At 42.5% G+C, this 19714-nt stretch overlaps 1 protein-coding gene across 2 annotated transcripts in view; it reads left to right on the forward strand.

Annotated features, from left to right (window-relative positions):
- The first annotated feature begins 610 nt into the window (after positions 1–610).
- Positions 611–19714, forward strand: part of GSK3B (glycogen synthase kinase 3 beta) — a 147195-nt gene continuing 128091 nt past the window's right edge. The window contains exon 1 of one of the 2 annotated variants that reach the window (XM_023940870.2): positions 611–2206. In XM_023940870.2, coding sequence (XP_023796638.1) covers positions 2119–2206 — 88 coding nt within the window. In that variant the 5' untranslated portion in view covers positions 611–2118. The remainder of the gene's footprint in view (positions 2207–19714) is intronic. The other variant, XM_023940861.2, reaches the window with a different exon arrangement.

Raw genomic sequence — 19714 nt, forward strand, 5'->3', positions numbered from 1 at the left:
TGGAAAGGGATTGTTTACAAGAGCCTGTCGTGACCACGCAAAGGGGAATGGCCTCGAACTGAAAGAGGGTAGGGTTAGAATAGATATTCAGAAGAAATTCTTTACCACGAGGGTGGTAAGACACTGGAACAGGCTACCCGGAAGAGTTGTGGATGGCCCATCCCTGGAAATGTTCAACGCCAGCTTGGATGGGCTTGGAGTAACCTGGTCTAGTGGAAGGTGTCCCTGCCCAGGGAGGTGGGAACTGAGGGGTCCTTAATATCCGTTCCAACCCAAACCATTCTATGATTCTATGGCAGCACTGTGCGCGTCAGCGCCATTTCTTTCACGGCTCAATGAAGGAGAACCGCAACACCTCTGTGCCTGATGGGTTTTAAGCACAAACCCCGCAATTTCGGGTTTCCTTTCCCGCTGCCCCAAGCACGCTCCCGGCGGGACAGGCCGCGGGGGCGCGCCTGAGGGGCGGTGCCCGGCCGCGCTGCGCATGCGCGCTGCCCTCCCCCGGCCCCCACAGAGGTGAGCGGCCGTGCCCCGTCGGGAGCGGGTGCGCCCGTGGCCCCGCTCCTCGCGATTGGTCCCCTGCAGGCAGCCTCATCGCCGCCAGCCAATCGCAGCCTGCGGCCGCTCTCCGCCTCGGGCTGCGGCTTGAAGACGTCCCAGGGCTGGGTGACGGAGGCAGCGCGCCCCCTGATTGGCTCTTCCTCCTCGGCTCCACTTGGGTTGGCCCGGCGATGGCCGGAAGAGAGCCCTCCTTCCCATTGGCCGCCCGCCCGCGCTGCTAGGGCGGCGGCGGCGCGCTCCGATTGGGTGTCCGCTTCACTTCGGGGAGAATCGGTCGCGCCCGCGGTGGTTCCGTGATTGGTTCCGGCCAGTTACAGGCATTCTTGTAACGGCCTCGGGATTGGCCCCGAGAAGGCTCGGGCGTCTCCGTAACGGCCTCGGGCCGGGGGCTCGCGGGCGCGCCGGGTTTTTCGGCCGGGTATTCACAGACAGCGCTTACGGCTGCTCCGCAGCGTGGGGCGGCGGCGGGCACAGGCGGCTGCGCGGCTTTGGCGCACGCACAGAGCGCAGCGGCGGGAGCCCGGCACGCAGCGGAGGGAGCAGCGGGGACAAAGGGACTGATCGGCAGGAACGGGGAGGGGGGCTCGGCGGGAGACTTCAGCCGGGCGGACGAGTCCTATGTGCCTTGGGCGCCTGGGGAAGCAGCAGCAAAAGCAGCAACCGCCGCCAGCGCTCTGAAGCCAGGCTGAGGAGGAGCAGGGAAACCGCCGCCGTCATGGCCCGTGCCATCACCGCCGGCCGCCGTCCGCAGTGCAGCGTGCCCTGCCTGAGCCGTCGCCAGCTGCCCGTGCGGGCGCAATGAGCGGCCGCACCTCCGGAGTCGCCGCCGCCGCCTCAGCGCCGTACTGAGCAGCAGCGTCAGCGAGCAGCGAGGCCGCCTGGCCGCCTCACCCCCCTCCGCGCGCCGCGGATCCCGCCGCCACCACCGGATCCTATTGCGACTCGGAACCGCATCGCCTCCGCTCGGCGGTGCCCCGAGATCCCTCCGCCGGGGGAAAAAAATAGTCCCGTTGCCTGCCGCCTCCCTCAGAGGCGAGGGGGAAGGAGAGGAACGGGGAGGGGGAAAGGAAGAGAAGGAAGAAAAAGAAGAAAAGGAAAAACAAAGAGATAAAGCAAATAAAAGGAGAGAAACGCGGCGGCGGCGGGATCGGAGGAGCCGGGCCGCGAGCCTCCGCCCCATGTGACTGGCGCCCGGGGTGGGGGCAGCGAGGCCCAGCGAACCCCCCTCGCTCGGGAGCGGCGCCGGGGGGAGGCGGCTCTCGGACCCACCGGCGCGGTCGGGAAGGATGGTCGTGTGAGGAGCGGGCGGCGTGAGGAGGAGCAGGAGGAAGCAGGAGAAGCAGCAGCAGCACCAGCCGCCGGGCGACAGAGACCGAGAGGGGAGGGGGCTTCCCCGGGGGGGGAAGGGGGGGTCCCGGCGTTTCATGTGGCGCGTCCCACCCGTCTCCTGCAGCTGAGCGAGCGAGGGAGCGGCAGGCGGGCCCGCCGGGGCGAGGCGGAGGGCGAAGGCAGGAAGAGGAGAGAGGTGATCGCCGTTGGGGCAGAGCGGGAGAGACCATGTCCGGGCGGCCCAGGACCACCTCCTTCGCGGAGAGCTGCAAGCCGGTGCAGCAGCCCTCGGCCTTCGGCAGCATGAAAGTCAGCCGTGAGTATCCTGCTCCCCTGGGGTGGGGGGTGAAGGCCGGGGAGGCTGCCCCCGCCCTTCGCCCGGGCGGGGAGAGGCGAAGGGAGCCCGGCCCCAGCCCCGGCCTCGGCAGCTCCTTTCTCTCCCCTTCCCCCCCCCATTAACCTTGAATAGGCGCACGCCGCCGCTCCGTTCGGGGCCTGCTGGACGGAAAATCCCGGTGGGTTTGTCCTCGTCCTTAGCTCCTGGTCGCTGCCAGCGGCCTCTGGCTCATTAAAAAGCCATTTTTCCCCCCTTTGTGAAACGGATTGGGAGTTCCGTAACCAGTATTTCCTTTTCATTCCTCCCTTCCTCCCACCGAAAGGAGGAAATGAATTGCGGGCACACAGGTATGACCGTGACATTCACGTTCATTATGTGTTTTTTTGAGGTTTTTTTTAAGGCACTCCTGGCTGTGAAGGGGAGAGAGCATGGAAGGTTTTTCCATGCACCCGTAGATCGGGTGTGAGCACCTTTTAGTCCAGCCCATTTAAAAAAAAAAAAAAAAAAAAGGAGGGGGAGGGGAGCTTACAAAAGGTGTCTCTAATATCCTCCAGGCTCTGGTAAAATGCTTAGAAGAAGGCGTAAGAAAATGCTTATTTTGAAATAACTACTCCATGGGCTCACATGTCAAGCTTAGCATTCCTTTTCCAATTTTCTGTTCAGAGGAATATTTTTAAGAACGAGGCCTGTGCTTTATGCTGTACAGACATGTCAGAAATCATGCTTAATGTGTGCTCATTCTTCATATTCTGTCGTTTGGGTTCAGTTGGTTTATGTGAATTAAGAATATGAATTAAACCTCAACAAATGTACAGTGCTGATACAAAAAGGCCCAGTTCTGAGTTGCTATAGATCGGCTATGTGCTTATCATACATAATTTCTTTACTCATGATTTGAATATGTTCACATTAAGAACTGAATTGTTCTTCCAGATTCATAAGAACAATGTAGTTTTTAGAGATATTTTCGTTTTCCTTACCGAAATGCAGGATGACATCTTTATGGGACCAAGAATGCTCAATATGCATTCCCATTCGATTGATCTATTTGATATTCGTATAAAGCCACACCTGGCATGGCTCTGTGGGTGCATGCCTGCATCCATCACAGGGGCTTGTGTGTTTCGTGCCAAAGCACTGCGAGATTGTGAGCTTTTTTGACAGATGAGAAATTTTGATAGTTTTATTTGCACTGAAATGTCTTCCGCTGTGGTTGAAGCCTTGAAGAGAGCATTTGGATCAGGGACTGTAGTCCACCTTGTATCTGCATGATCAATGTGCCAGCAGCGCTCCAAAAACCATGGGTGCAGTTAAACCCATATTAGCAGCACGGCAGTGTAGGTTTGATCAAGTCCAGTATTTGTATTTATTAAGGATTATTGATCTGTACGGAGGAGAACTGTGGGTGACTCCATTTTAATTTACTGGCTTACTTTATGTGGCTGTGGAATGGAAAGCAGGTCTTGTTGATCAGTATTTCTGCAGGTGGCTGTCTAAACCAAGCGAGACCTCAACCTGTCATACTCGGCAACTAAATTTGTCTTATTCAGGCTCTACAGCTTGATTCTTGAAAGGTCATTGATGCTCCTTTCCCGTTTATTTGAGGTCAAAGACTAGACAGATGCTTGCCTGTGAAGAGGGTGCTAACTGATGCAGACTAACAAGTTTGCAAATATGATTCAATCCCAAGTGTATAACACTGAGGGAGAAACAAAGGCCGTAACATAAAGCGCATGCACTTGTGATAACCCCCCCAGTCGCTCTAGTCATGTGCTCCTGGTCCTTCTGCTGTCTGGAAAAAAATGTCAGAACAAAGCAAGAGAACCACATTCAAGGATTCTGTGGGAAGTGCAGTTTCTATTTTCAGTTAATCCAGCCATGTAAGACAGCCTGGGAAGTTAACTTTTTTATTATTTTTTTTCTTCTTTTTAAGTGAGAAAAATTCCAGGGTGTCGCAAAAGGTTTTATTTTTCTAGTTAGCAAAGTGGTGGTAACATCTTATCATATGATGTAGCAAGCTGTGTATTGCCCGTGTGGAGTGCTTCTGTGGTGGACAGAGTTAAGGCGGCTTTTTCATTTTGATATATATTTGTAGGCTGATACTTAGTTACCTTTTTAGCCAGTTCGAGTTAAAGCTGGGACAAAAGAGTCCTTGTGAGGAAAGTGAAAATTGATGGATTGGTATCTTCTGAGTGTCTGGGACATCTTTAGTGCCTCTGTTTTGGTGTGGGTCTTTTGGAAGCAAAACCTGGCTTGCTTGATGTCAGCCTTTTTGCTCTCATTTGTAAAGAGCGGTGAAATCAAATGATGAAGTCACTCTTGCTCTGCTGTCTCTTGCAGCTATTGCTTCTCCTGTCTGAGTGCTGCAACAGTTACCTAGGAAGGATAGATCTAAGGGATGAGAAAAGAATTAATAAAATACTGGAGGAGGGTTCATTGTTCCTTGTGTTTCCTGGGAGGAACAGAACTAGAACCATACTCTGACTGCTTTTCTTCCCAAGGTATATGGGGAGGAAAGAGTGAGCAAGCATTTTTCATCTCTTTGCTGTGCAATTTACTAGATTGAATTTATGATACTTTGTTCTCAGAAGTTGGTAACTGAATGAAGCCTTGAATGGAAGGATGGGAGATTACCAGCAGATGCTTCTCCTTTGGCTGTTGGGAAAGATGACTTCTCATGCATGCTGCTCTCATTGCTTTGTCAGGGATGGTACAAGGGTTTTAACATCTCTGCAGCAGTAGGAACCCTGTGGCCTTCATGTATCTCTTTCAAGTCATACATCTGTCTTCTGAAATCTATTTTTATTTCTCTATTTATATTTTGGTGGTTGTGAAATCACTCAACCATATGGATTTCTACATTGAAATAGTTCTCAAATAGGGTATTCCTATTGCTGAGTATTCCTCAAATAGGGTGTTACTGTGTTGCTGGGTTTGTAGGCTTTCCCTGAACAAAAAGAAAAGTGTGTGTACTCCTTCTGTTAAGCTTGGCCCTCAAAAGGAGAGAGCTAAGCTTCCAGTTTTCCACTTTCTGATACTATCAGCCTGCACATTATAGTATGAGAAGAGATAGGAACTTGAAGTTTTCTTTTGTTCTTTACCTAGTTGCTCTTGCACTGCTTGCAGATGTAGCTTGTTTCTCAAATGGTACCCTGCATTATTACAAAAATAATCCTGAAATATAAAGGGTAGTCATGCAACACATGACCAAAAATATCAGTATAAAAATAGAAGTCTCAAAATTTGCAGTTTGAGAATTTTCATCTAATGACTGTAGAATTGATTTTTTTCTTTTTTTTTCCTTCTCTGAGCTTCTGGGAAATATGTGTTTCAAGTAACACCAAGTCCTTACAGCCAGCAGTACTTACTGTAACTGTAGCCAATTGTCTTGATGATCTGCAGTAAATAATGTCTTGGCTAACACTTGCCATGAAGAATTTTTTGCTCCATGTGTGATTGTCATGGGTCTGTAATTGGTTATGCAGGATTTGTCAACTTGGAGGGTGAGGAAGGCGATTTTATTTGCTTTAGATAATTCTGATGTTGACCACATACTCTTGGGTTGCAAAATCTGAAGGACAATCTCGTAATAATTCATTTTGTACTCTGTGGAACAATGTTACAGTGGTGCCAGACTTAGGGTTTGTTGAAGTTTTTCTTTTCTTCTTAGATTCACTGGGTTTTTTCTGTATTGTAAAATCTCCTGAAAGCACAATAGCTTGGTAAGCCTATATTGCTGTGTATTGTTCCCACGGAGTGTGATAGCTCTTTAAAAGTGGTTCACGAAGGAATGAAGTCTGTGAGTTTGTTGCTCTTTTAGTAGCTATTCCACAAACCACTACATAAAAGTGACTGCTTTTTAGGTAGCAGTGGTGTCTAGGTGACAGTTTAGTTTAATGTTGTGTGGTGTCCAGGTAGGTGTGTGGGAAGAGCCTTGGAAAAGGGCACCCTGGCTGCCTTCAGTGAGAAGGAATGAGTGGGGCTGTTGAAACTGGCAAGCGATTGAGATAATACCACCTGGTGTTTCTCAACCCAGTTAGGGTAGGGCCCTCTCTATTGCTTTGATAGCAGTTTCTACCTAATTGGTTTCTGAAACTGAAAGCTGCCCATCCTGCTTTCCTTGCTGGAGAGAGGAAAATCACTCCCTTCCAGAAGCCTGCTGAGCGTTATGTGTCTGGCCGTCGCTCATCCTAGCCCTGTCCAGCTTTCTGACTGCTGCTTGGTGAGGAGCTCTTCTCATTCCTAGATTGAGAAAAAATGTACTGAGGGGGTCAGCTAATGAATATGCGTGACTGAGTGGAAAGTGTTTCATGTTACAGTGCCTCAAAGTTGTGCCTTGCAGTCTGAAAAAGAATAGAACTGTCTGCTGTACTTAATTCTGATGCTGACAGACTCTTTATTCATACCATTAGTTAGCTGAGCATTCCATTTCTGTTCTGCACATTTCCTCTTCCCTGCACTGCTTCTTGGAGGTGATCCCTTCTTGTTAGCCCTTGATTCACCTTCTGTATTTCCTAGCAGTATTGGAACCATCTCGTTCACCTGTTTACACAGCTATGGTTTACGGAGTGTGTTCCTTGCCTGCATGCATCCTGGCTCTGGATAATGTTGTAGCTTCATCTGTTAACTTGAAAGGGCCTTGTAGGTATCACAGGCGGTGGCAAGGAGATGAGAAAAGCTGAAGACCACCATGTGGCCTGAAGAGTTTCCCTCTACTGCCCCAGAGAGCTCTTTAATTTTCTTGTAGTCTATCTTTAAGAGCTGATTTAGATAAAAGATAAAGGAATTTTCCAGTATTGGAGTTCAGTTTACTCATCACAGATCTTCACAATTACAGGAATCTGTGAGATATTGGCTGTTGCTGTGTCTCTCCCTATGCTCTCTCTTAAACTGGATGGATGAGTGAAGAAGATTCTGAAAGTCTACAGAGTGTGTGCAAAAAGCCTGCAGTTACAGCTTTGTGCTGCAATCAGCTGTAGGATTTTCTGAAATGAATTAATGCTAAACCCTTTGGTTATTTGAACACAGTAGCTAAACCGTGCCAGGTGCTTGGAGAACACTTGAAGCCTCTTGGTTCAAGCTCTTGGAGTATTTTTGTTTCAAATGACTGAGTCCCAATTTAAATTAAAAAGTGTGTTACCTCTGAATTTCCAGAAATTTCTGTAGACAACTTAAAACTTGAGTATTTTTCTGGAGTTCTCTCCCTTTTGATTCTGTTAAAAAAACCCTTAATTTTTAACTTTACTCTGAGGACTTTTAGTCACCCATAGCTAGTGTGGGAAGTGCTAAAGTGGCTGTCTCCTGCAGCAGCGATATGGCTGGTGGAGTTACTTGGCTGCTTTCTGAATTTAATGAGCATCAGCCTGGAGCAGCCTTGAAAGACAAACAAAACTTTTAGAATCAAGCAACTAGGAAAAGGAGATTATTGAAAGTTTGAATGCCTCACAGAATATCCAGGTCCATGCAAAATTCAAAAATTTGTCTTTTCGGAACTTCTTTCAAAAAGCTAGACAAATAGGTGCTCTTTTCTCTATGTATGTTGAAAATAAATGCCAATTACAACATTTGCAATGTGACAAGAAAAGGTACTCTTTCAGCCATAAAGGCTCAAAACCTGTAGGGTGCTGTGCACGTCAGACCCCCTTTCTTCAGATGCAAAACCAGAAATCCCCTTGTCACTTCTCATCCCATAGAGATTGTTTCCAAAGTGCTGCATGCTGCCATTGGGGGAGGTAGAAGGTTGAAAGAATAATGGTCTATGCCACTGTATATTTTAGGAATTGATTTAAAATGTAACCGCTTGAGTGCACTATAGCAGTCTGATCTTGAGGTGAGAAAGGTGTGAGATGTGGTAGCAAGATTCAGGTCTGTGAGAAATTGTTACAACATCATAGTCTTGCACAGACAACTATTCCTGGTCAGCGCTGCTGCATCTCATTAAACTGAAGCCTTGAATCAATGTCTACTTGAAGCTTCTGCAAACTGGATTTGGGTAAAAACAATTTGTTTTCACCACCTCTTTGGAATCCTTCCTGCCCCCATAGGTAATAGCTTAGCATGCAATAGAGTGTCATTATTTAGGTGTTTTCTGTGAAAACAGTGCATGTTATCCTATAGGTGTTGCTGTGTGATGCTTTGTCAGGGCAGTAGGAGAGGTGAGATGATGGTATTGCAATAGAAATCCATATTTGAGACCTTTCTGAAAGCAGTCCTGTATCAGTCTCTCAGAACTGTCAAAAATGTGGATGCCCAGAAGTCATACTGCTGTGCCTCTAAAAGAAGTGGACAGTGATTTTTCTTGTATGTTCAGTGCTATCAAAGAATCTTTTCATTAGGTGCTCTTGCCACAGATGACTTGTCTGTTCAGAAAAGGAAATAAAGCAAAGCAGTTCACTCTGTACTTTTATCTCTTGCAGACGGGAAGTAGATGTAAGCATTTAAGGCAATTTGTGTTCTCACCTAGACTGTCTTATAATGGAAGAAAGGAAAGTGGTAAGATAGCTTGTCAATGTCAAGAACTCAGGGCTTCTTTTTTTTTTTTTTTTTTTTTAACAGAAGTCATACAGCAACAGTTCCTTCTGAAGGGACAGCTTCAGTCCTTGCTGGGAGCTTTTCTGTGTCCCTGTAGCAGGGACTGTGTATTTTCTGGCTTGGCCTCATCAGTACCAGTGCTTCCTCTACAGGTGAAAGTGGGCTGCCAGTTATCTTCCATGTTGATTAATTTCTACATGGTTTCCAGGGTTTCTGTGTGGGTGATACAGAGTCAGGTTGCTGTGGGGCTGCAGTGGGCCTTGGTGCCTGCCACAGGAAATTAACTTTAGCTTGCACAGAAGTGAGAACACACAGCTAAGAAAAATACACCTTTATAGCTTTTTAATATGTCTGAATAGGCCTGAGTGTCTCTTTCTTTGAAGGGTATAATGACCATTATGTAGCATTGGTGAAAGTATTTTTGTGTCTGAAAAATGTCTCTTAAACTTGATATATCACAAAAACGTTTAGTGATATAGTTATGTTGCTCGCTGTGTCTTTTCAGGCAGTTGGATTGAGTTGGAAAAACGTTTTCGTAGTCCAAGTGCCTGGCAGTAGATGATCATAATGAGAGATCCCCTGATCAGAAGGGGAATGGAGGATATTTCCCATTGATGCCACTGGATAAGCAATGCTGTGGACAGTTTGTAGGACTTAGAAATACTGGCCCTGCAGTGTGCTGTTGTATGTACATGAGGATAAATGTTTAAGTGCAGCTGCAAAAATTGCCAGTCTTTTGGGTCAGAGCACTTAGAAGGGGAAGAGTTGGGTGTTGGCTCTGAAGTTATAACCAGAAGGGAAGCAGCAGCTGAATTTTTCCAACCAAGGCAGACTTCTTACAGCTACATCATCTCTTTTGACTTTTTTGGTAGGAATATAATTCTTGTCAGATACAAGCCCTGTAGTTCATAGTAATATCTTTTGCCAGGAATGCAGGCAATTGTTTAATTTTCAGGCAGGCCAAGAATATGTTTTATAGAAGGATAAATTGTGACTCTTGCTGCAGAGAAGAATTTGATTTTTCTTGCTGTGTAGAAAGAGAAAAACTATTTATTCACAGTTGATAGTGCCAGTCTGGTTTTTTGATTCACACCCTCCTGTGAACATTAACATAGAACATACAATGATATTTGTACCCCATCTCATCTGCTTAGTTGTTTTAAGTATCTGTTTTTAAAAGGTAGCACAATGAATTGACCTGTGTGAGTGGGTTTCCTAGTGAGAGGAAGGGGTCACAAATTCATCAGCCTAAATAAATGGAATATTTGGATGTTGCCCAAGTAAACGTGAATCATTTGGCACACATCTGTATCCCCATGAGTGAAGCTCATAGCTATAAACGTATTTCCTCCATTTGTGGGGTCCAGTATCAGCATCAGAAAAAATGTTTTGTGCCTTGCTTAGAGAATGAAAGCTTTCTGGCAGGGCAATCTCTCTGCAGGTGAGTAGATGGAATGTTTTATTTTCTTTATATATACAATTGCTCAATTGAAACCTAAAGAAGTGGAAAATAGTGTTGTCCTTGAGCAGAATGTGTCTGTTGACCATTTCACTTATAATCTTGCCATCTTACTTGTGGTTGTGTGTGCTGCCTTGGGAGCCACGGGTATGTACAGTCATGCACCATAGCAATTGCAAACTTATGGTTTTTTTCTGTGTCACTCAGAGAATAGAACCTTCCTAATCAAATTCCAGTTTTAGAGACTGTGGAATAGATTTAGCAATATGTTTTAGTAACCACAATGGATTGCTGAGCTGAGCGTTGGGGAAATGTTTTAGAGGCCCATGGATAGCTAGGTGTTTTTTATCCATTTGTCTGGATTTTCTAGTGGAACATCTACTGAGTGTACTAGAGACAAAAACATAAAGTTTGTGTGGAGTGGGAAAACTTCTATTATTCCAGAAATTGTGGACCCAAATTTTAGATTATATTGGTTAGTGAGAGGGCAGGGAGAGCTTTAATTGTAACTCCCAAGAAAAGGTACTGTCCATTTTAGATTGAGCTCAACTTTGAACTTGCTCTTCCTTGATCAGTGCAGTGGGCATAGTTGATTTGGGATTGTGTACAGGTTCTTATTCAAGTGACATGGGATGGCATTTGAATTTGGTGGACTTTTCACATGTGCAGGTGAAGTTCTTCAGCAGGAATGTCTGAATGTCATTCAAACAAGCAGAGCATGTTTCGTATTGGCTTAATGGAAGATCTTCTTAGGGGAATGAATACTGCCCAACCTACAAGTCTCTATCTGTCTAATCAATGGATTCAACTTCAGTGGACTGAAGCTTCCCTTCAGCTAGAGTAGCTGGCTTTCAGGGGCCATGAAAGCTGACAAGGTTCAAGCATGGCAATTGACATGGGATCTCTGACAGCAAAAGAATGGTGGCTGCTTTCCCAGGTAGCACATTTGAAATACATGTGGGATTTTGGAGAAAGGTAGAGATACTCATGAGGCAACAAGCAACATTTTCTGTTTGGTGTCAATGCCTTGGCTTTAAGCAGTAGCTTGTGGATTTATTTTTTTCACTAATAACCTGGGTTATTTTTTCAATGGCAATATTTGAGCAGTTCATGACTGACTGTAAATATTTATTACAGGTGGCCAACTCTAAAAGGAAGTGGTGCAGAAATGTTTATGCTGTGTCCATAACTTTTAATAATTATGATACTTCAGAAATGTTTACTGAAATAATGACACTGCCTGTATTTCAAAATATCTGGTGAAACCTTAATTTTTATTCTTACATTATGGCATAATTGCAAAACAGAATGTTTTTTCTAGTGTTAGTTTAAAAAATATAGTATATACATATGCCTTTTAAGGTTTTTAGTTTATTCAGACATTGTGGTGTGGGGTTATTAATTTATTTTGCCCTTTTTTCTTTGAAGTGAAGAGCAGGTGGAATTATGAAGGAGTTCTTGGCAGACTGTTTTGAAATCAGTAGATGCTGAGAAAAGTCATGTTAAATTGTCCTCTTAGCAGCTCCTTTTTCTCTATGACTTATTACATATATTTGAGACTAGAGAGGCACACACATATGTGTGGTCAGAAATACAGTATGGAGGGGAGGAGATGATCTAGAGTTCTGAGATCTGGAATTTAAACCTAGGCCACATGTGAAGGCTTTTACTTTTAAGCCTTTACAGACTGCTCTGCCTACATGTATGATTTCAAAAGTTTATCTTTACATGCTCATGGTGTTCTTGTCTGAGTACCTGGGAAGAGTGGTAAGATGTAGGTTTTAACTTGCTCTGGTTACTCACACTTCCTGTGCAATCTTCTATGCTGTGGTGCTTTCATTTCTCCCAGTGTTCTTGTGCACTGCTGTGCATCCAGTGAAACTGTGGTGCACTGGGGTTTGCTGCAGGGGTGAGCAGCACTCATCTAGTACTTCACAGGTATGCCTTACACCCTTCAGAATTAAGATATGCTAGTGGGGGTGAGGTGGGGGAAGCACCCCAAAGCCAAGGTTGCTAGGGATGACATCTGTGTCTGGCATGCAAAATATTTTCCTGGGAAATATGAAGAAGAGTATGGAAAATATATCAGTAGCCCGTTAAATTGTAGAACTAATGCAGGGTGTTTATGAAGTAAGGAGAACAAAAAGTTGATTGGTAGGACTCAGGTTTCTTCAAGACTGCTGTACATAGGCTATTACAGTTTTGCTTTGAGACTACAGATGCAAGTTTTTATGACTGTATTTGAAAGCCTTGTGATTTCAAAGTATAGTAGAGGATAAAGGCAGGTATTTCTAAAAATTCAGTTAATGTCCAGGATTTTGTCAGGAAAAGTGGTTAAAAAAGGGATAGGGAATTTGTCTGTAGATGAAGAGGAATAATTTGCTCTCATCTGACACTGAAGGGACCAGATGTTCCTGAACTCCTGGAGATTTGTTTGTTGAAATCCATTGAATTTCTCTGGACATCTCTTGTGCCATTTAACTTTGATTTCTTGTTTTGTCTGTGTTGATATGAAACCATCTCATACTTAGGAAACATGCAGTGGGTCAAATAGTGGTTATTTGACCATTTTTGTTTTCTACAACTTCTTCAACCCTAGCTTGGAGTTACTCTGTGTGTGGAAGCAGTTTTACCATACCTATTACTAGTTTTTATGCTTAGGTGGAAAGAAAGTCATTAAACATTAAATATACAACATCCTCTAAGTATCTTTCCCCCATTTTAAAATGAAGATACAAAGAGTTAGTGCAATAATTCTAGCATTCTACCAGATTTGTGAATTATATCTGGAATGTTCTCCCCTGTGAAATGTACCTATTAGGATGTCTGGCAGTAGACTATATAGAGTGTAACTCTTCAAATGTGAAAAATGGACTGAAACTATAGTGACATTATTGGAAGCTGAGCAGGCTGACTTGAGAGTTAGTGTTCCTACTGAAGGTTTAAGAGTGTTTTCTTCTGTAGGACACAGAAAAGTAGGCTGGTGCGGTTATGAATCACTTTTGCTTCAACTTGGCATAGATTTAAGAAGAAAAAATTCCTTTGTGCTACTAGCATAAATAGCTGCAAATCTCTAGAAGTTGTTCAAAAATGCTCTTTTAAAAAATATGGTGTTCTTCAGATTCTTACAAAGTGAGCCATCCCATGGCTGTTCTTTGAAGAAAAGAATATGTAGACCACATAAATGAAACTTATGACAAGATCAGCCATGGGTCGTGCTGGTAAATAGAGTCAGCTATGTGGCATGAAAGTGCTTGTTTTAAAACACATCATCCACTAAAACCTTCAGATGTCTACTTTTATGGAATACTGTTAATTTTTTCCTCCAGTAATTTTGTTGTGGCATCATTTTAATTTTTTTGGCTTTATACGGCTGAGAGGTCTTAGTTCCCTTAAACTGATGTTGGATATGGGCAACAACATGTAGTGCTGGAGAACTGTGTAATTTACTGTAAGATAAAATTACTGAATGTGCTTCAAATAGATGGCAGTATGTATATATACACAATTCAAGGCAAATGTCTGTCTTCAGACGTCCTGTTAATGGCTTGGATGTTATTCTTTTGGGTGTTTCTTTATGGCAGCTGTCAAAGACAGGAAAGTAGATTAGGCAGTGCCTTGATCTGACCCAGTATGTCTGTTCTTACAAATGACATCTCTTTATATTTTATATGCTCACTTTCACAGTGTTAACTACTTTATATATCATGGCAGAAATATAACTTTTAAAGTTATTATTATTAATTTTTAATTTAATTTTAATTTAAATATTAATTTGAGTTATTGTTTTTAAGTTGTTATTAAGTTTATCTAAGAACAGGTCTGCAGCCATTGTAAAATAAATGTTCTTTGAAGCCAGGATTCCTGTCAAACCAGAAGGATGTGCAAAATCAGGATTTCTGAAGTATTGTGTAGTGAAGTATTAATGTTTTTTTTTTGTAACTGATCTAAGTAAAATTTCTCGACTGAATTGCACTATCAGAGGTGCTCCTAGGATTAAGGGGCATGTGTTCAAAATTATCTTAACTAAGTGGGTACCCTAAGTAGGATGAAATGTAGGAGAGGCTGATGGCATCTGTTTTTCTTAAGTAAGGTTTGACTGTAGATTTGACTGTGCTGATAGCGGGTTTGGGGATAACTGGGGTGGTAGGAGATCTGCAGAAAAGAATCTGGAGTCAGATATTTGCACAGTGGCCATGTGGCAACCAATGCTGGAGAACCAGCTGATCTTTTACTGGATGTATTGATGGCAGTGTCACTTAAAATACATGGAGTTAGCCTTCCCACTTCTTGGCATGCTAATGAGCTAAAGTACAGCACTTGATTTTTGGTATTGTACTCAGAGAAGGATAGTTGTATGTCAAGGAAAATGGTCAGAGGTCTAAAAAAAGTACTTTAGGGGAAAACTGAAAACACTTGAATGATTTTTTTTTCTCTCTTTTTATTTGTTTTTTAGAGGAGGTAGAAGGGAGATTTCTTTTCATAATGTTCTTTCAATACGTAAAAGATAGCTGGAAAGAAAAGACAAAGCTGTTGTCTTCCCTACATGAGATGAAACTGTTTGTGGTTTAAACTGTAGCAAACACTTATTAAGCTAGTTGAGTCAACTCCTAAGAACCTCCAGAACACTGGAATAGATTAGGGAAGGCTGTCGGATTCCCAGTAGTGCCTGTTTGAAAAATGAAGATGCTTGCCAGGTAGTTTATATATAGAAGTTCGGAGAGGTTTTAATTAAGACAGCCTGTAGTCCCTTATGGTATTACTTTGTCATTCTAGTTATTTCTGCATGGTCTTGGGATGAATTTCAGTTACAGCACACTGATCCTCTTGCCTCTCCCCTTGGGATGAGGTAGCCTTGTGTTACTGGCAGCTTGCTGGCAGTTAGTGGATGCAGAGATAAGGATCTGTGAAACTGACCACAGCTTTAACACTTAAAAACAAGGTAGATTGTCTTAGAGAGGTGATCTAGTCCAGTCCCTCTGCAATGAGCAGGGGCATCTTCAGACACATTAGGTTGCTTGGAGTCCTGTCCAATCTGACGTAGGAAGTTTCTAGAAATGGAGCACCCATCACCTTTCTGTTTCAGTGTTTCACCACCCTCACTGTATAAAAAAAACCCAACCTCTTTCTAATATCTGATCTCATAGAGCTTCCTTAGTGTTGGAGTTTAGGTAAATGTACTGTGTTTGGCAAAGCAGTTGGGGAGTATTTTTAGTTAGATGTTTAAATCTGCTCTGATTTTCACTTTTTGTACAAGCATTGTTCAAATGAAAGCTTGTTTTTTTGGTAGTCCTGTATAACAGCTGAGAACCACAGACTTTCTGTGGGGGTTTCTAGATCTTGCTTTGTGTGGGTCCTGAGAAATGCAATACTTTCCTTTAGTTTTCCATCCTGTGGTTCTTGCTTCAACACAAAAGAATTTAGCACAAGTCAAGAACTGCTCGGAGCTTCAGGCAGAGACCAGGACCCAGCTGCATAGGTACCAAGCTTTTGTTAGGGGTGTCTTACCTGCTCCAAACAGGTAAGTTTGGAGTGTATTGCTTTGGTGTATAATGCCAGTGCAAGAAGAATATTCACTCAATAATCCATTCGTTCAATATATCCATTAATATATAACTACTGTCTATTCACAGCAGTTGCTTTAGTTTTAACTGAATAAAGGGACAAGAGTTTGAAGATTGCATGTAGAAACCAGATGCTGCATAGAACATGAGCCAAGAAAGAAAACACATTCTTGGTCTTGTACATTTGTGGAGTGTAGATAGTTGTTACATTCTTTTAATTTTAATTTAGTTCAAAATTCAAAGATTCAAAGAAGATCTTAGTGTTGCCTTTTGTCACTTTATTATCTGAATTTTTTAGGGATTTTAATTGACTTATGTGTGGCTTTCTGGCAAGTAAGATGGATGTGTGAAACTGTTAAGTCTGGAGTTGTCACGTGAGAAACTATAAAGATATTTAAGAGCAGAAATGATCATTTGTACTAGTACATTGTTTCCCTTTTTGTGCAGAAACTTTGACTAGAACTAAACAAATGCTTTTTCCAAGCCTTGCAAAGCTATAGTCTTATTTTGTACACATGTGAAGTTACCGTGGAAGGTTGGAATCCTGAACTGTAAATATAATTGAATTGTAAAATTCCATTCAGTCCTTGCTTCCATATTCCATGTGATTTTGAATGTGAAAAAGTTGATAGATGTCAAATTAGGGTTTTTTCCTTGTATTTTGCTCAAATAAAAGAGAGGAAATGATAACTCACTAACCTTATGCCGAAGTCCTCCTATGGTACAGTAGTAGTCCTAAATGTCTTTTATTTTTCCCTTTTGTAATCTTTGGCTGATGGAAGGATTAGAAGGTTGGCTGTAAGGCTGTGTGAGGCTCTTTCTGGAGATGGTCGTACTACATTTATAGGCAGTGCTTGGCTTCAGGCTGTGCTTTAGTGTTTGATCTGACTTCAACATGCACAAAATAGTCCCATCTCTTGGGTGGCTTAGACTGCCGGGGCGTACAGTTCTTTTTTTGTCTGCAGCTGTCATTATCTGAATGATGGAAGAGTTTGCAACTTGTGTATTGTGGAAAACTTGTCCCCCTTCCCTGTTGATAGCTGTGAGAGACTGGGATGCTTTTGCTGACATTCTTCAGCTTCAGTGCTGTGACAGCAACAAGAAGTCAACAAAGTAACCGGGCATCAGAAAAGGCAGCAAGGAAAGAAGTAAAGTAGAGCCTAACCAAGTGGTCTTTTTGGGTTGTGGGAGCTGTTCAGATTGAGTTTTCTGAAAATGAGGCTTCAAAGTAAATAATAACAGTAAAATTAATGTTTAAATCCCCTCTCTTCCCTGAACTTTGTTGTGAGTTTAGGATGCATTAGATGAGTATGAGGCACTGAGTGAGCTGACTGAAATTAAGTTAATGCAGTGCTTATCATTAAAGTACCTTTCTCATGAAGAAGAAATGGAGAAAAATACTAATTCTTCCCCTTCCATATTTGTAAAATATTAGCAACTTGTCTTCATGTTTAAAATCTCTTCTGGTTTAAATGGTCATGTCACTTTTTGGTCCTTTACATTTGTTGTATTTAGTATCTGTTGAAACTGCAGGAAACCTCTTGAATAGAGTTCTCTGGAAAATGTTGACTTTAATGTTTGCAATGCCAGAGTTTACTGATGTTACACTCACAAGAAGTGAGTGTAATTTTTTTGTGAGCTTCAGTTCTGTGTGGATCTGCTTTACAAATACAAAAATGTATTTTTGAGGGGAAAGAGTAAGTGGAGCAGCAAGCTTGAAAATGGGTCTGGTTTAAAGAATGCAGCAATGCACCTTTGGTTTAAATAAAGAAAGCAGTGAGAATTTAAAGTTTCGTATTCTACCAATGTCTTAAATATGTTTTTTGAACAGAACTTTTTGGATACTGTCTTGGTACCTTTTTAGAGATGGTGGTAGAAACATATGTAAGTGGGCTCAGTTTCTAGATTTGGACTAAAATTTATGTGCAGATCAGTGGATCCAGCTGGGAAGTTTTTAATTAAGCATGCTAATTAAGTCATGTGGTGTACCCAAAAGCAGCACTTTATTACAGGAGAGAATGGTTTTCTTGGCGGCGAATGAAGGAGAAATGCTTCATTGAGGCACTCTTCTAGCTCCTGCCAGTGGAAAGAAAATGTGGAATCTAAAATCACTCAAGAAAATTCGAGTGCAGGAGCAAAATTTATACTTTTATTTTGCTGCATTTTGCCTTTTTCTGTTTGTAAACAGCCTTTAATATTGGACAAATTCTTACTTTTGCCGGTATGAACAAGAATACTTCAGTGACCATGAATCCAGGTATCACAGAAATAGGATGCTGTGGAGAGCCCATATGCTGAAAGCCTGGACAAAGTTGTGTACAAGGATGCTGGTATGAGTGGGACAGGTGAGCAGTATAGCTGTCAGGGTGATAAGTGATTGTGGTGGGTGTTCTGCAGTGGAGACGGGGAAGGAAATGAGCAGAGTTGGAGTTGCTGCAGCTCGGGATACATGTGGAGAGCTAAACACCCACCTGATTACTTGGACTTCACAAAAGAAGAATTCAGTGTGGACCAAAAGCTGGGATATCAGGGAAAAGACGAATTGGGAGGTGAAACTGATGGCCTTTGTCTTAATTTTAGCAAAATAGTCAGATGTATAAATTATATTTTTTTTCTCTGTAAGTACCTTGAGGATAGAGTGAGCAAACATTAATTACTGCTTTTACTTCTCTCAGTTACGCTGCCTGTGTAAAAATAATGGCACTGAAGTTACAAAAGGATGTATTTTCTGTTGAAATGTCTCTATTTTTATTGTTCCTCCCAATGGAAAAGATTTTTTAGAATGTCTTTTCCTCAAGAAAAACTATGCATCTTAAAGACTTATTTTGACTGAGTATATACCTACGGTTATACAATATAGCATCCTTCAATAAGAAGTTGATACACTTGAGAACCTAAAACATATTTTTTACTTTTCCAGTTATTGTAAGATATATATCTGAGAAGTTAAAGCTGATAAATTTTCATGATTTTATAACACTAGCAACATAAACTCAAGAAACAAACCTCAGACGTGCTGAGGGGGATGTTCCGGTATATATGGAGACCTCCTTTGTTGTGGCTTGAAGAGAAAGCATTGGTTGCTCTTGTTAAAGAACAATTGTGTGCCTTCATCCAGGCCACTAAAGTGGCTGGAATAAAGCTAAAGTGAATAAATAGAAACATTCTAATCTAGTTATTCATGAACATGTATGAAATGTTTCTTTGTGGCCAGTAGTAACTAGAGCAGCCATGTAGCTTTATCAGATGTTGAATTGTCTTGATGTGCATTGAGTTTAGGAATTTTCTGTACCAGCAGACTTGTTTTCTGTTTAGTATTTGAGACCTGTACAAAAAAAGCATTTTGTCTTTAAATATTTAGGATAATATCAATTTTCCCCCTGAATTTTTTCCATTAGGAAAAAATAATAAAAAAAAGAAACTCTACCCTCTATTGAGTTTGTCTGATTTGTTCAATTTTCCTGCCATTCTTGAAGAGGCATTAATATTTTTTGCTATTGCCCCTAGTTTATTAGGAATGCTCACAGATAACTTAGGGGAATCCCCTTCTCATTTTCAAATATGTAACTACCAAAGTTCTGGTTGTAATCGAAGTTAGGGACTGAATGAGTATTATGAATGGAACATGTATCACTTAAGTTTAAGTTGCTTTTCACTGTCACTGCTTGTGCAGCCTGGCTTGAACTAGGATTATTTGACTTTTAGAGGGGAGTTGGATGTAGTGTCTGACATGAGAGAATGTACTGACTGGTAGGTACTGCATGTTAAAATACAGGGGAAACCAGGTTGATTTGAAAGTACTATAGGCATGCTTTACCTTCTGAATCTTAAGGTATTATAGTTCATTTTCTGTGGAATTCCAGAGACAAATGGGGTTGCCTTCTGTAACTTCAGTGTGACATTGGACTTTCCAATTCAGTGTTTAGAGTATTA

Source organism: Cyanistes caeruleus, chromosome 3 (assembly GCF_971803275.1).
Source record: "Cyanistes caeruleus chromosome 3, bCyaCae1.hap1.1, whole genome shotgun sequence".
Classification (NCBI taxonomy): domain Eukaryota; kingdom Metazoa; phylum Chordata; class Aves; order Passeriformes; family Paridae; genus Cyanistes; species Cyanistes caeruleus.